Below are 17,367 nucleotides of genomic sequence, written 5' to 3'. Positions count from 1 at the left end.
ATACACTCAAAATATTATCCAGCCCAACTAATTTATTTAGCCAGTTCTCTCATTGTCCATTTTTTTTTCCCCATGATGGGAAAACTCCAGGTTTTTCGGGATGCATGGGAGCCCTGCTCCTGTATTTTGTCCTTCGGCTTTACAGGTCATACACTCTTTGATCCACTGCTATGCTAATTAATATTAATAATAATTTTGAAAAATGAAAAAAAAGAGTATCAAAAAGTATAAAAGGTAAGAGTATCAGAGCAGGTAAGGTAAGATCATAAGAGCAGGTAAGGTAAGAGCATCAGAGCAGGTAAGGTAAGCGCTTCAGAGTAGGTAAAGTAAGCGCATCAGTGCAGGTAAGGTAAGTGCAACAGAGCAGGTAAGGTAAGAGCATTAGAGCAGGTAATGTAAGCTCATCAGAGTAGGTAAAGTAAGCGCATCAGAGCTGGTAAGGTAAGAGCATCAGAGCAGGTACGGTAAGCGCATCAGAGCAGGTAAGGTAAGAGCATTAGAGCAGGTAATGTAAGCTCATCAGAGTAGGTAAAGTAAGCGCATCAGAGCTGGTAAGGTAAGAGCATCAGAGCAGGTATGGTAAGCGCATCAGACCAGATAAGGTAAGAGCATTAGAGCAGGTAATGTAAGTGCATCAGAGCTGATAAGGTAAGAGCATCAGAGCTGGTAAGGTAAGAGCATCAGAGCAGGTATGGTAAGCACATCAGACCAGGTAAGGTAAGAGCATTAGAGCAGGTAATGTAAGTGCATCAGAGCTGATAAGGTAAGAGCATCAGAGCAGGTACGGTAAGCGCATCAGAGCAGGTAAGGTAAGAGCATAAATTTGGGTAACGTAAGAGCATCAGAGCAGGTAAGGTAAGAGCAAGAAATCGTGCCTGAATTCTTTGCAGGAGGAAACTTACCCAAGAATGTACAATAAGCAGGAGAATATTCAGTGAGACTAGTGTTTTTGGTTTCTGAGTGTCCATATAGGCTTGTTCAGTTGAGGTTTGTGCTCCACACCCTCAAAAGCTCAGCGTCTTGGGCTATAGCAGGATGAAATCCAGGATACGTGCTTGCTTGGCAGCTCCATGCCTGGGGACATATATAGCTCAAGCTGCTACAGTTTTTCAGAACAGCCCTAAGTGCCCTTTAAAGCAACTGTGAATCAGTTTTAGTGAGCCCCCCCCCTCCCCCCCACCCTCCACCCCACCCCACTCAACACACACCATCGTTCAGATGTCAGCCATTGGCCAGAGTGTCTGGCGGGTCTGTTTCACAGAGAGACGTGCTCCAGCTGTTGCCCTGGCGACGACAAATCTCCCCAGCTCCAGAGCCTGATCTCCAGGGTACAAGGACTGAAAATGATAATTACACAATCTCATTCTCGGCTCTCATTCAATTATCAGTGTTACTTTAATCTCAGGAGAGAGGACCATTAGTATTCCCATTCATTTTCTTAACAGGTGCTTCACGTCAGTTACACAGCACACATGCTCCTGGTTAATAAGGACCCAGCAAGCGGGGAAGGGCACTTTTAGGTTTGCAGTGTTCCGCTCCTGCCCCCTGCCACCCTCCTTCCCCCTTCCCTTTGCCATATTTTACCTGGCAGCTCAGTGCAGTGAGAGGGGTCACCTGCTCTCGGTGTTTTAGTAAAAACAACAAGGCAAGGCTTTTTGTGAAAGGGTTCAGTGCAAGATTAGTGTATGTGTGAGCATGTCTGCGTGTGTGTGTTGGTCTGGGTGGTTGGGGTGGGCAGGGGCTGTTTAAAAGGAACAATGAAATACAAGGGTTAGGTCTCAAAAACCAATCGAATGCACTGCTGTTGGGACTACAAAACCATTCAAATGTGCACCAGTGCAGTGCTGGGTCTCATCAACCAACCAAAACACAGGACTGCTAACTGTACATCTCAATATCCAATCAGAGAGCTGCTGGGAGGCTCATCTCGCTCGGACATTATTTACTGGCGTGTGCCTACATCCCACAGGCTGGGTGCGCTCCACTGGCCGTAGAGCCTACAGGGAGGGTGGGTTTCAGTCGGGATGACTGTGCCCGTCTCCCCGCTCGTCGGCGACCTCCTCGGGTCAACCGACGACCCGCGGCGCGGAGAGAGGCGGCGACCGGCAGCGGAGGGGGCGCGCCCACCGGCTCTCTCTCCGAAACGGGAGGCGGACGCCGCGGCAGCCACGGGACGGGCCAGATCGGTGATCACACGGCCAGACGTCACGAGAAAAAAAATAACAGATTCAACCGGTCAAAAATAAATGAATAAATCTAAATCTATTTTCCGCGGCCTTCATTTGATTTGATTAGTCTTGCGTCTGTGCTTCGCGTCCCAGTGAATTCGCTCTGACCCGGTGGCCCCGCCACGCCACCCTCCTCCCCTGCAGCAGGTTCCAGCGCCGCTTCGTACGTGATCCGAATCACACCCGATTCCTTTGCTCACAGTTCTTGAATACGCGTATCGAGCTCTTGATGTGATCGCGAGTGTTTTTTTTTTTTCAAATATGGCTCAGAAGCTACTCCTTCGCCCTGTAAACAGAAACCTGCTGACTGACTCTGTAAGAAACAACCTCGGATACACAAAACAGCAGAAGTGTCTGAGAGGCAAAGGAATGCGTGTAGTCTTACCCGGTCCTACTGGAATGGGATTCATTTAACGATATCTCCGTTATCTGACTCCAAAATAATGTTTGAACCTTTCCTCTGTGCTAACGGTTTTACACAGAAGCAGACTGCAAATGACCAATAGTATCTGCAAATGCAAATAGTGTGGCTGTATACGGATCGCTATCTATCTTGGCAGACGCGGATGTGCCTCTGGCGAGTGTAGCCTGCATAGATACAACTGTGTATGTTGCTAGGGCACTTCTAGGCAATTGATTATGGGCAGCAGATATCCTTTGATGTGTATGTAAGGACCATGAAATTGCTAGGTGTGCAGAGGGGTAACAGTCAAAAAGGAATGCCAAGTAAAAGTGAATGCAGTTTATTGCACAGTGTGTTCAATATGCAATGGTACAAAGGTGTGTGGTGTAGCTATGAATGAAGCTTACACTGTATTAATAGGTTAGCAATCAACCATAACAAATTGTTTGCACCACAGCTACTAGTTTCTGACCAACAGACTACGACTTGTTCTACTGTTCAACAACATGATTACACTGTTCTCTGTTATTTCAACACCTGCTTTAACTGCTACCCTGTCAGCACAGTACAGTACATTACATTTATTTGGTAGACACTTTTATCCAATGTGACATACAATAAGTGCATACCATCAAGGTCATTGGAACAACTACAAACACAGGTCCAATAAGGTACAATACTCATTTTGTACAGTTATTCATAGCCATGAATGAGAACATTCATGACAGAGAACATTACTCTGACCTAACCTATGCTAAGTCAAACCAGGAAGCATTACAAGCTACAACATCAAGACAATGGTACAAGGCACAACAAGTGCTGGATGGAGGTACATATAACATGAGTGGTACAGGAGGTACATGTGACCGCATCAAAGAGGGGAATTTAAGTGATAGAAATGATCCGCAGAGTGGTAATAGTTAGTCCAGGAAATACTATTTTTATTAGGAGCATGAAATTCTGAACAGTGACATGCTTCCCAGTGAAAAAAAAACAAGACCACTCCTATCTATTTTGGGTGTTGATGACATCCACCCAGGAGCATTCTCCTCTTGACCAATTGAATAAGGCCCAATAATGTTGTCCTGGTCCTTTAGTGCAGGTCTTTGGTGAAGATGCCATTTGGCCAAAATATGTCCAGGATTCTTTGGAGTACTTCACTTGGTTATACTTACATCCACTAGTGCTCAATAGCTGTAAGCTATATAGGAGTACATTTTTAGCCTGAAGTCGATGTGCTTTGCTCGACAGATGTTTCTCAAAATCACAAATGGTCTATTTTGCTTAGTTGATTTTGTAGTTCACGTCACTTAGAAATGTCTCCATTTGCTGTAGGGCTTTCAAGGGAGAGGAAGTCAGGCACCTCTTCTAGTTCTTCATTGTCAACTGTGATGGCTGTTTTATTCCTACTATAACAGCACCTCTTGACCTATCTTTGGCTCATTTCGGCACCCTAACTAGCACTGTCTTAAATCATCTCTTCATTTTCCGTTTCATTTAATATCCTTTCAGACTGGGGGGCGGGGGGGGGGGGGGTGGTTAGATATAATTTACATTCAGGTCCAAAGGAGAGAATTATGAGACTGTCACATGACTCCATGCTTCACCGACCACAATAGCTCACTGACAAAATGGTAATGCTTTATTCTGCATTATTACTGCTTTATTAGTGCTCAATAAAGCATGCATACAGTCCATCATTAAAAAAAAATACTCTATTCATATTCCAGAATTACTAAATGTCTATGAACATGTCACTGGGGAGCAGACAGGGTTGCCAGATAGGAGCTCTTTCACAAGAAAGAGAATGTGTGCAGCACAATGCACCGACGGTCTGGCAGAGCTGTTCTCCACTAAGTGCTTTGTAAATAACACACAGCTTTTCCCCTTAAAAAGAGAAAATGAGAAAATGTCATTAAACAAGTGCAACACCCCTCTATTGCTGCGGAAACCTTCCCTATTTTCAAGCATCAGAGAGCACAACTGCCTTCTATTTGCATATTTAGTCTAATGAGACCTTGCAAGAGCAAAAACGTTCTTGTTGAATGTCTCTTTGAATGAAATTACACATTTTATAAATACATGATATCTGGATTGACAGCCATAGGTTTAATAATGCTTAAGTTTTTTTATAACGAATGATCATAATCAAGATAACCATCCCATTGAGAAAATATCTACTGTTGATAATTAAAATCAACAGTTGGAAAATCTTAACATAAGTTTAGTTTGCATATCTGATTTTCAGAATTAATTGTGCATCAAAAAGAATATTACTGTTCACCTTACATTTCAGCTTGGGGTCAAGGGGGCAGAACAATTTATTTTAGAATATTAACACATGTAGCCATTGTGAGTTGCAGTTAATTCCTTTCACGCAATTTGTGTTATTTGTGAAGGTCCTGAAACTGCCCTTAAAGAACACCTTGAAACTGCTCTTTGGAAAAAATGTTCATAGTTTATGGTACCCTAAGCTGGTGATTTTCATTTAACTTGCACTTGTAACTGAAATTTGAAATGGTCATAAATGGGGAAAGGTTTCGCTGAGTCAGTGACCCCAGCAAGGCTGGCGTTTAAATCCTCTGCACATCCAGCCAGAACCTTTCCTCCAGAAAGACGAGCGACCCTTCTTTAAAATGCAATTCAGTTATAATAGTGGGACGTGTGCTGCTCCACAAGGTCAGAGTCTTTCGAGAGGACAGATGAAGCGCAGCGGTCATAATGACCGTGGAGAGGAGAGTTAACCGTGTTTGGGCATAACAGCATTTGACCCTGATCACTCAGATGCCAACCAGGAAATGGCCAACAGCTCCCCTGTGAGGTGCCCAATCTCAACAATCGTAGTTTTCCAAATGTTGTGTTTCTTTATAGGTTTCAGAACTGCTAATACTGAATGTTCCTCACTAATGGTGTTCTTCTCTCCCTCTCCCTCTCCCTCTCCCTCCTCCTCCCCCCCCCCCCCGTCTCTTTCTCTCTCACACAGAGGGCCCCCAGATGAACAGCACAGGCGCATCCATGGGCCCCACCCCTTCCCTGGTGCCCACAATGGGACAAACTATGGGTCAAAACATGAACCAAAATATCGGTCAACCCATGAACCAGACCATGGGCCAAACCATGGCTCACCCCATGGGTCAGAATATGTCCAACACTATGGGCCACACTATGGCCCAAAATATGCCCCACACCATGGGCCAAGGTATGCACCACAGCATGGGTCAAAGTATGTCCCATCCCATGGGACACACCATGGGCCAAAATATGGGCCAGAATATGGGTCATGTCATGGGCCAAAATATAGGTCAAAGCATGGCTCACTCCATGGGCCAAAATATTGGCCAAAATATGGGTCACTCCATGGCTCACTCCATGGGTCAAAATATGGGCCAAAATATGGGTCAAAATATATCCCACTCAATGGGCCACACCATGGGACACAATATGGGTCAAAATATGTCCCACTCAATGGGTCACACCATGGGACACAATATGTCACACACCATGGGCCCAAATATATCTCACTCCATGGGACATGCTATGGGCCCAAACCTGACTCACTCAATGGGCCAAAGTACATCACACACTATGGGCTCAAACATATCTCATTCAATAGGCCAAAATACATCACACACCATGGGCTCAAACATATCCCACTCAATGGGCCAAAATACATCACACACCATGGGCCCAAATATATCCCACTCCATGTCCCACACCTTAGGTCATACTCCAGGCCAAAAAATGACTCAATCGCTGGTGCACACCCTCCCCCAGCCATCGGCCCGAACTCTGCCCCAACCGATGGCACACACCCTACCCCAACCAATTGCCACGCCCATTGCCACGCCCATAACCCAAGCCTACCACACCCTGGGCCAGCTTAGCCACAACTACGACCACCAGTCGGCTAAGGACGTGAGCAGCAAATATGCCTCTCTCAAAGCTGTTGGTAAGACCCTCGCCCTGCTCTCTCAGAGAGTGTGTGTGTGTGTCTGTCTTGTCTGTCTCATGTGTTTTTTAATGTAAAATGTTTTTTTAACACTGTCAAGGGCTCGATAGAGATGTTAGCCATGCATGGCAATCCCATTTAGAGACAGCCAGACAGAATACCCCCAAATTCATAGTTAAGGAAATCCACACAGGCTATAAGTAGTTAAAACTGTTTCTTCTCTCCATCACGCATCACAGACAACACGTGGCCAACACGTGAGCCATGGAAATCATTCCACTGACTGTAATTACCAGTATACCCCCCCGCCCCCCCCCCCCAAAAAAAAAAAATATATATATATTTTAGCTTTTATTCATTAGGAGCTTGTGAATAGAGCTGGTCACACAGTGAGATGTGGGTTTGGCTGTCAAAAGAATAACAGGAACAGAAAAATAAATAAAAGTAAGTGCCATTCACTGAAGTGCAGGGGTCTTATTACAATTGAAGCGTGGGAGGGGGGGGGGCTGATTACGCCAAGTTCCAGCATGTTCCTTTTCCAGCTGGGGGGGGGGGGTGAATGCGAGAGCATGCATTTTAACTGCCGTTCCCAACGGAGGGCTGCATTCCCCCCCGAGCGACACCCCTCCAGGCATAATTGCCGATTATGTTCTTGGTGAGACCGCGAATCGTGCCCCTGCTGAAAGCGGAAAGCACGCTGCCACAGGTGCTGAACCTGCCCTGAGCCGCAGACTCCAGAGACCAACCGGATACCCGGCTCTGTGTTCTAAACGCCCTCCCGCAGAAGCCGAAACATTCCGCTTTCATGAATCTCATTAATATTCACGAAGGGGCGGGCCCGAGGACGTCTCGTGCGGTTCGGAAGCAGAGGGGATTGAAGGAGCGGGGCCACCTGGTTAGTCTACGGCGTCCGTGGCTGACGGCGGGCAACCCCAGGTGGTCCAGGGAATACCGGAGCAAACCGGTTTGGCGCGGATGAAGAGGCGATCACACACGCGCGCCAGCGAGCTAACAGCAACTCCCTCTCACTTCCTTTTCACTCTCTGCTGGACCCTCTGCACCCTCCCCTGCCCCCCCCCCCATGGATGGCAAAACAGTGCGAAAGCCTGAGGTTGGGGGGGGGGGCTTGGGGGCATCTGCCAATTCAGGTCGCTGCTGGATCATCTCGTCAAACGTCCACCGGCGCGAAGCTGCCTCCTGTCAGACGATGCGTGCCAGAGACCTGTCAAACGACAGTCGCGTCTAAACCACCGGGCACGCCCACCCAGAGAGCTCGCGAAAACGCGCTCGGCTCACATCCCGCAGACTTCGCCGAGTCTCTTTCCATCTGCGGCAGCACCAGACACCACAAAAGACATGAAAAACCTCCTCAATCCACACCTTTTACTTGCTTGTGACTGTAAAGGGAAAAAACCTGACAGGCATTTGTATTCTCATGGCCTGAGTGCCTAAGGTACGCTTACAGAAACGAAGCTTCCAGATTTGAGCAGCCCTGCTGCCGCACACCCGAGAACAGAGCTTATTTCCCATGATGCTCAGCACCGATACTAAACTGCTGGATGGAAGTTCTGCCGAACGAAAGCGCCTAGAAAGCGAACAATACTGCAAAAAAACAAACAGGGACGAACAAAACAATGCCATTTTAATTAATTCTTTTTTTCGTCGGGGGTCTGCAAAATAACATTAGATTACAGCTACGATTTAGCCTTGTAGGCTGCCTTAAACGCTTACCCTTCTGACGGAGTTCTGACGCGCGAAGAACGGGACAACAACGCGACCCCGTGCGCCCGGGGAGTTAGTGTTATTTACTGGAGAATTTTTCTGCTTTAATTGCCTCACCTCCAAATTCCCAGAGAGGGATGGGCGCGAAGCCCGGGCACCGACAAGGCCCAAACCGCCGATCAATTGGCCCATCTTCAGTCCCTAAACGATTCCGGAAGGTCACTGTATTGGATTTCCTCCCGGACGTCGATGCGCAGAAACAGCCAGCTAATGACGGAGAGAAGCCCCAACATCAGCCGCGGGCTGTTTGGACCCCGCCCCCCCCGCCCCGCCCGCCTGGGTCGCGAGCACGGAACCAATTATTTTAATGTCATTCACACAAAAAGAAGAGAGAAGTAAGACCATATGTATTCTTGTTCCGGTATTTGTTGAAGATGACAACAATGGTGACTCTCCCCCCGAATACGACGTCTGCTCAGGTCGGCTACTTCCGATACGAAATCGTTTTAATTCCTCTTTGTCGTACTGCCTCTGTGCGGCAGGGTTACAGCGTGCCGCTTGAGAAACTGTTGCTGTTGACAACGCGCGCTCTTTTCTTTCTTCAACAGATCCGTCAGTCACCCTCAGTCTCACGCGCAAGCTACAAATACAAGGAGCGACTAATAAGATTCATAGTCGGGCTAAACGCGTTAAAATTTATCTTCAAGAGTTCAAAATGACAAGCTATCTAACACTAAACGAGGAGGACGCCCGAGAGGGATTTCACACGTGAGCATGAATCAGCGCGTAAACAAAGCAGGAGACCGCAGGGACCCGACGGGGGAAATGAATAAATTAGCCGGTGAGATTTTGATAGCGTCTTGCTCGGGATCAAACCGCTGACTTTCACGCTTCTGCCTAAGTCAATTAAATCCGCCTTCAAAGTCAGGCCCATCAAACGCGAGCAGTCGGATGACAGCTGTCAACCTGCGGGGACGCGCGTCCCCGGGAGACGGAAGCCGCGGAGTTCTCTCGGTTAGCGATGCACCGCGGCGCCGTTCCGCGGGTAACCCGCGAAGGCGAAGGCGAGGGGAAGAATATTACGCAGAGGCCCCTGGAGACTGCAACGGAGGCACAGGTCCAACCCCAAAAAGCCCTCGAGAGCGGCTTCGGACGAAGCTTCCGGGCAGGCTGAGGTCGCTAGCTCTGAGGTCGCTAGCCCTGAGGTGCTCCGAGATGCTCTCGCTTCTGCAGCGCGCCCGCAGGCTGGGATCAGCGACGCGCCTGAGACGCGAGAGAGCGCGAGGACAAGGCCAGAGCTCGGCGGTTGCTGCAGTGCATTAAAAATGCTGGGGCTTGAACAGAAAAAAAACAAGAGCAGTACTTGCTTTAATTTGATAACCAAAGTCAGGGAAAAAAAAACAAAGTGCTCTGCAGCTAGACTTAATGGGATTCCAGGGCTGTAGAAATAAATTATGAGAAGCATGCACATACAGCGCTAGACTTTCACCCCTTTGATTTCTAATTATTCCCTCTCCCGAAATGAATTTTATTTTTATTATGCTTTTCAAGAAAAACATCAACGAAGATAATGTTTTATTGCTCACATTGAGCTCAAACTGAAAAATGCTACTTCGTGCAAGAAAAGATGGTGCATAGGAGATTTTGTTTGCAAGACTGATCACACACACGCACACGCACACGCACACACAACTCTGTAATTGCACCAGAGCCAAACTGGGAAAACTGAATGAGAACAAAGCCATGTGATATATGCTTTGAGCATTTTTAAGTTTCAAAATTGATGCAATTACTAATTTTGTTTGCACTTTCTGTGTCTGTCTGTGTGTGTGTGTGTGTGTGTGTGTGTGTCCACAGCGGAAAAGGCCAGCGAGAGCTACTTCTCCAGCCGTCGGCAGATGGTGGATTTCGCAGTGAAAGGCAGCCTGCCTTTGCACCCCGTGCGTTTGGACCACGGCGGCGGTGGCGGCGGCGGCGCCCCCTACAGTTCGGAGATGTCGTGCGGCAAGCAGAACGGCCACAGGGCCAAGTCCGGCAGCCGAGCGCACGGGACCCACGGAACCCACGGGGCCCATGGGACCCACGGGACCCACGGGCCCCACCCGCTGGCCTACGCCTCCAACACCATCGCCAGCCCCACCGTGGTGAAGGGCTGGGGCGGGTCCGAGACCCTGGGCCGCCGGCACAACTACGGGGCTAAGAGACACTACGGCCTGGAGCACAACCAGCTCCGCTCGGCCCAGAGCCAGCACTTCCTCCCCCCGCAGCCCTACTTCATCACCAACAGCAAGACTGAAGTGACCGTGTGACCCCGAGAGGGACAGGGAGGGAGGGAGAGGGACAGGGAGAGGGGGGAGTGAGAGAGAGGAGGGAAGGAGAGTGAGAGAGAATGGGAGAGAGACAATGAGGGAGGGAGCATGCGAGAGTGGGTGTGAAGGAGAGGATGAGGGAGTGGGAGAAACGGAGGGAGAGGGAGAGAGAGAGAGGAGGGAAGGAGAGTGATTGAGAGGGAGAGAGACAATGAGGGAGGGGTAAGAGAGAGAGAGAGAGAGAGAGGGGAGAGAGAGACAGAGAGAGTAGAGGAGGGAAGGGGAGTGAGAGAGAAGGAGAGAGAGGAAGAGGAGGGATGGAGAGTGATTGAGGGAGGGAGAGAGACAATGAGGGAGGGGTAAGAGAGAGAGAGAGAGAGGGGAGAGAGAGACAGAGAGAGTAGAGGAGGGAAGGAGAGTGAGAGAGAGGGAGAGAGAGGAAGAGGAGGGATGGAGAGTGATTGAGAGAGGGAGAGAGACAATGTGGGAGGGAGAATGCGAGAGAGGGTGGGAAGGAGAGGAGGAGGGAGGGAGCAAGATAACTGGATGGGCAGAGAAAGCGAGGAAGAGAGGGAGGGAAACAGAGAAATAGGTAGACAACAACAGATAAATGGAGAGAGCAGGAGAGTGAGGGAGCGAGTGAGCATGAGAGAGGGAATGAGAATGAAAGACAGAGGGAAACAGATAGAGAAGGGGAGTATACGGAGAAAGATTTTTTTGGTTGATCGAGAGGTTAGAGTGCCAAACCATTCCCCTGAGGCATCTGTGCGTGACAGTGGAAATGGGGGTGGCAGAGGTCAGTCTTAAAGACGATCATCGCAGCTTGGATTCACGACGAGTCATGAAATGGAATGTTAATAAATGATGAGATTACGACCACCATCCAAACAGACAGAATGTTTCTGTACACTCCTGCCCCAACTGTGGGAAAGAATCCTGGTGGGGGGGAGACAGTCATGCAAAAAAATTTCAGTGAATCTCTATGGGGCAAAACATGGACTTTTCCTACACTGTCAGCAGAAACGCAGCGTTTCTACCTTCTCCCCGACTGCTCCCCCCTCCCCCCCCGGCCTGACTCCTCCGACGCTGCCATTCCGTAACTGAGACTCTGGTACAGAGAACAGTGCTGATGTCATCCACCCGAGCCGGGGAGAAACAGCGAGAGACGCATCATCAGCGCGCGACTCCATTCGCACCCCCTTCCCCCCGTCCGGCGGGTCGATGGGCAGACTTTGGAGGGACTACTTCAGGGCCTGTGCCTTCTTTCCTACTCTTCAGAGTTTACTGCCAAGTCGCGTCTGAGAGACAAACGCACGGGACACAGCCGCCGAATTGTTAAAAAAAAAACAAACAAACAAAAAAACAACAAAAAAAAAATGGACCTTTTAACGGAGCATCTTTCGCTGAGCGTGCCCCCTCAGATCCGACAGGACTGGGCGGAGCTTCTTCAGCTGAGTCTGTCTGGTTATGTCTTTCTTTTACTCTTACTTTCTTCTTTGTTTAATTCTTTCCATGGGATACAACTTTTAAGAACAACAGAATAGAGAGAGAGAGAGAGGGAGGGAATGAGAAAGTGGACGCTGTGGCACTGAAAGGCAATGGGAGAGGCTCCTCCTGAACGTTTTTTTTCCGTCCGTCTTAAAGCAAGCGGGTTTCCCTCAGACTTCAGCCTGCAAGCCAAGGCAGGCAGGCTGCAGCATCCGCTCACACAGCACACAGCAAAGTGTGATTGGCTGGATCACTGCGCTAGACAGTCACATGATTTTTCTGTGCTTAACGATTGGTGCATCTCGGGGTAAGTAACAGGTGTTCTGTTTTACTGGGTGGATGTTAAGCTACGACGCTGTCACTGTTGAGGCTAGAAGCGCTCTTATTTGCTGACAACTGTTACTGCTTATGTGATAAAGCCAATTACATTTTCCAATTTGCTGCTGAGTGATGAATATTTATGAAGGGAAGATTGCTAGCGCAGAACTGTTTTGTATACAGGAGTTGAATATTTGTTCAGTATCTAGAATGGTGGTGATGCTGGTAGAGATTTTTCCTCTGGTCTTACATGACCGATATCATGTGAAGCCCAGGGTTGCTTTTCAAGAACATTACACCATCAGACTAGTCGCGTTTTCTAAATTATTCCATAATAAGAATATTTATTGACGTATTATGTATGCAATCTGTACATTCTCTCTTGAAAAAGCAATATATGTCAACTGTCAATATATAGAGGAAAAAAAATCGAATCCAAAACAGAAAACAATATAGGAATACATATCAGAAATGCATATTTCAAACTATGCCAAATAAAAAGTACATATTACAAAATATATCAATTATTTCTATTTTCATGCAGTTATTTTGCATATATTGTACGATATATTTCCAAAACATGTCATTGTGCAGTGTCTTCTAGGACATATGCATACAATTGCATACATGAAAGTGGTGATAACTGATATCTGTAATATACTTATTATATCCTGATGTATATGTAGACTGTATTCCTTGGACTTTGGCATTTATACGTTGCATTGTATTACTTTTTATAAGGGTGTGCCAAGTTACAGTTTTTCCAAAGGAACCCTTTCTTGGAGGGGGGGTGGGAGGTGAGGTCTGTGTTCATTTCTTCACTGAGATGCTTATTTGAAGAGTTTAGTCACTGCAACACAGAGACTCGGTCGTTAATGGCAATAACACCATTACTGTTGATCTTTTGAAGTTCCTGCAAACCATTCCGAAAGGCCAAAAGGAAACTAGCCGCAGTTTTTAAAAATGCTTATCTTTTCCATCTCTAGCAATTCTACAAAAGAGACTCCAGTGAACAAAACAATTATTGAGATATATATTGAGTTATATATGAACTTAAAAATGAAGACTGAGGGGAATAGACCATTCACCAATCCAAGTTTTCTATGCCCCTGTGGTCTAGAGCATGGAAACTCAAATCTGCACCAAAAAATCCAAATCTGGCTCTGGGTTTCTTTTCTACCAGGTAATTAACTGAACAATTAGTGCTACTGATTGGCAAGACTGTATTCACACCTGACTCCCAGGTAAAGGGAGGGTGGAAAACCAGCAGTTCTTGGTCCTTGAAGGCTGTGCTTTGAGTAACAGGGGTCTAGAGCTTGTGTGTTGAATTATGACGGTGGAGGTCTATGTCTGCCTGCATCTCCACGTCCCGTGGTATATTTAGCATCACGGTGAGAGGAAAAAATGGAGAAATGGAACGTTCTGTGGCTGAAGAGCCGATAGCAAGGGTTTGGGTAAAGCCACACATCCTCCAATGAGAAGCGAACTTTAAACGCCTCCATTTTCAATGAGAGCCGATTCTTCGCGTCCTTAAGGCATGCTGGGATATCTGGCGATGCGAGGCAAGCTGGCAGAGAGACCAGGAGGAGGAGGAACACGGCATGATAACCAATCAGATTAAAGATTTGACGTGTCAATTGTCCCAGCCCAGCTCCACTGGGCTGTTAGACAGATCATCTCCAGCAGGGGGGCGCCCTACCCACCCCCTCCTGCCCGAGCGTTTGCGAGTCCCAGCACCCCTGGCAAATACAGGCAGAACGACCGAGGGAAAGACACTGAAGCGCTGGGGCAGTTTGCTTGGCCTATGTTGGTCCTTGTGGCACACCACTCAATTGTTGGTGCCACATGGCAGACAAAAATGGAGGTCGGAACACAATGGAAAGTGTTTCATTTGAGCCAACACAACAGTAGCGATTTTAGTCAAGTGACTGGCATGTACTGAAAGTTGTAGCTATTGCTCATTACGATTGCTTATGAAATGGACTGATAAACAGAACATGTAAGCTATAGGGTGTGATTTTGATGACAATAAGATTTTCCGGCAAAATGCTTATTCGACTTATTGGTGATTGGTGCTTTTCCCACTTTTAAGCATACAGCTCTGAAAAAAATGAAGACCCCACCCCGAAGAATCGGGGTTACTCGACCAAATATTGATTAAACCCTGCCTAAGCAAAGACATTGTTATATTTATTTATTTATTTATTTATTTATGGGCATAGTATTGCCTATTTTGCATGATTCAATGTACAACAGCACTGTGGATTTCTAGTATTTTGACCAGTTGTCATTTTCTGCAAATAATGACAATATTATGTTCAGAATTACAATATTTTTTGCAATTAAAATAAAACGTAGTTAACAGTTCATGAATATCATAAGTTACCCATAAACAGTGAATCCAAAAATTTTATGTGGACTCTCTGATGATGTGGAATTTTTTCCAGAGCTGTATATTGGCTTTGTAAAAGTTTCGACAGAGCCAAATTCTTCCAATCGTGTTCCTTGTTGGGAGAGACATCCGCTGCACTGCGTTATCAAAGTTGAAGCAGTGGAGAAAATGGAATAAAAAAAGGTACAAAGATTGGCAATCGGCAACAGGATGCTATCAACAACGTGTGTGCCTACCAAGTGAATTCAGAAGGTCTTAAAGCCAAAGGCAAACACAATGCAATCCTAAAGCCAATTTACTGAAAACACACCTCCAGACTTAATCCACCCTCACATTCTTAGGCCTGATGGACAGAAATAGACATGGAGAGAGAGAGAGAGAGAGAGAGATGTAGAGAAATAGGGGTTGTGTACTAATGGCGTTTCCTGTGTGGGTCCAGGCTGCTGTGCATCAGAGACAGCTGAACGCTTTTTGACGTGGTCTGTATCACACTGAGGATAATGGAGGCCAGTTGGGGAAACAAAGGAAAGAAACCATCTGAATGAGGTTTGCAGAACGTTGGGTCTTGTTGTCAGACTGTCATGCCTTATGTTACTGCAGTTTTGACCAGGTCGACAGGCTGATATCAACTTAATGTTGGGAACGCGGTTTGCTAATAAACCGACAGTCTGTTACTCCGGACTAATCACCAACTCGCGTAGGTGGGGCTCCAATTAGAGAAGGGGAGAAAATTCCATCAAATTCAACCATCGTTCCATAGTACAGTGCTGCCTACCACTGGTTATAACCAATCAGATTGCAGGAAACCAACCGCCCAAACTGTAACTTCCCTTTCCAGATGCTATGGAGAAGGAGCACCAGACTATCCTAGGATGTATGTATTGTTTTTTTATTTTTATTTTTCTGTTTTGCTCAGTGCCCAGCAGGGGGCAATGGCCACACCTTGGACACACAAGCGTGGAGTTACCGCTGCGAGCGCCGCGTCCCTTTTCGTGAAAAGCGGACCCTTTCTAGACGTCTCTGTGCGCTGCCGCTAAACAGCTTCATTCCAGCTCAAACCGGCTTCAGAACCCCGAGAGCTGACCTCACAATGCAATTTTATGACTGGTCATTTTCAAGCGTTCTTTATGGATTTCTTTGCGTGTTTAAAGTTGGCAAAGGATACGGTATGTTTTTAATTTTTTTCCATTTATGTATTTATTTATTAGAAAATTGACTATACAACTGCCACAAAACTGTAAGAGAAGTCCACGTTTCTCTCTTGGCTGGAAGCCAAGCTTTGGGGCTGTCATTGGGATCATGTCTGGACTCCGCGCAGGCTATTCCATTCTGCTCTCACGCATGGGGGCAGAAGACAGATGCCCTGCCGATCGCACATCGCCCAAGGAGGTGACGTCGACAGTTTGTTTAAGGGTTTATTTTAAAATTAAGTGCTGTTCTTGTCATTATTTGTCATTTGCAAGTTCCAAAAGAAAAAAGAAATGGGGATTTAAACACTGTTGTCTTGTTCACTTCTTAATAATTATTTACAATAAACCAATCTCTTCTCATGTCTTCATCTGTGAGTGTTCCTTAAGGTGTCTGAGGCAATACAGGATTCTTTTGTGACTGGAACGTGTGATGTCATTATAAGGTTATTATAATTTTAGGTCTTTGATTTCATTTTAATTTCTATTTTTAGAATGCTACTTTATAATTTAGTTTAATTTTAGATTTCAGTGTGTGTGTGTGTGTGTGCGCGCATGCATGTGTTTTATTTTAGTTGTAGTTCCAGCGTGTTCCAGGTTTAATTTCTCAAAATATTTCATTTTTATTTTAGTTTTAGTCATTCTTTATATTCCCTTTGCTTTGCACACCACATAACCCACTACTTACAACTATGCATTTGGAATTGTAAACCAGCATATTATAGTCAAAGTACACCTTAGCAGGACTTCTCCTCCAGTTTGCAATTTAACGCTAGCCAAAAATGGCTGTTTTTAACGTCCTTCCCAGTGTGTTAAGAACACCAGCGGTTCGGAGTAGGACGGGCCTTGTAGTAACGACACCAATCGACAGAGAAAGGATCAAGAGAAAGAAGATATTTTATTTACGTCAATATACACTCTCATACACACTCAGGACTGGATTGAAAGCAAAAGGTAATTCATCATAATTTTTATTTTAGTTTAGTTTTGGAACAACGGTTTCAGTTTTTTTCATACAAACTCATTTATGTTTTTGTTTACAATAACGCTTTTCACACCTTGTTCTTGTTTCATTTAATAATAACAATCCAGGTCTGAAAGCTACTTAGCAATGATTAATAAGGGTATAGAAAAAATACAAAATGGATGTTTTGTTAATACGTGGAAGGTTGAATACATATTTTCCCAAACCGAGTCCCCTTTGAAAGCAAAATCACTTGCATACAAAATGATTAAAGATTTATAAGGACTCTTCATATGTGAAGTATAATCATGACCCAATTCAAGTATTTCATTAGAATCCTCTCTCCTTATTTCAAAAGCATCTATTATGCATTAATTGATTTTGAAATACAGTAACAAGTGCCCGTC

General features: G+C 46.1%; 1 protein-coding gene and 1 long non-coding RNA gene across 3 annotated transcripts in view; one reads left to right on the top strand and one right to left on the bottom strand.

Moving 5' to 3' along the window:
- LOC135243333 (protein shisa-9B-like) overlaps nt 1–16,359 on the top strand; it is a 58,855-nt gene extending 42,496 nt beyond the window's left edge. Inside the window, exons 3-4 of the mRNA XM_064315080.1 lie at nt 5,615–6,580; nt 10,160–16,359. Coding sequence (XP_064171150.1) covers nt 5,615–6,580; nt 10,160–10,611 — 1,418 coding nt within the window. The 3' untranslated portion in view covers nt 10,612–16,359. The remainder of the gene's footprint in view (nt 1–5,614; nt 6,581–10,159) is intronic.
- Nucleotides 1–17,367, bottom strand: part of LOC135243334 (uncharacterized) — a 109,072-nt gene that overhangs the window by 6,523 nt on the left and 85,182 nt on the right. For both annotated transcript variants that reach the window (XR_010326609.1, XR_010326610.1), the window contains 2 exons: nt 1,209–1,337; nt 903–1,074 (listed from right to left, as the gene is read on the bottom strand). This is a non-coding gene — a long non-coding RNA (uncharacterized LOC135243334). The remainder of the gene's footprint in view (nt 1–902; nt 1,075–1,208; nt 1,338–17,367) is intronic.

This window comes from Anguilla rostrata, chromosome 17, assembly GCF_018555375.3.
Source record: "Anguilla rostrata isolate EN2019 chromosome 17, ASM1855537v3, whole genome shotgun sequence".
Lineage (NCBI taxonomy): Eukaryota > Metazoa > Chordata > Actinopteri > Anguilliformes > Anguillidae > Anguilla > Anguilla rostrata.
This window is presented reverse-complemented; position numbering and strand designations above follow the sequence as displayed.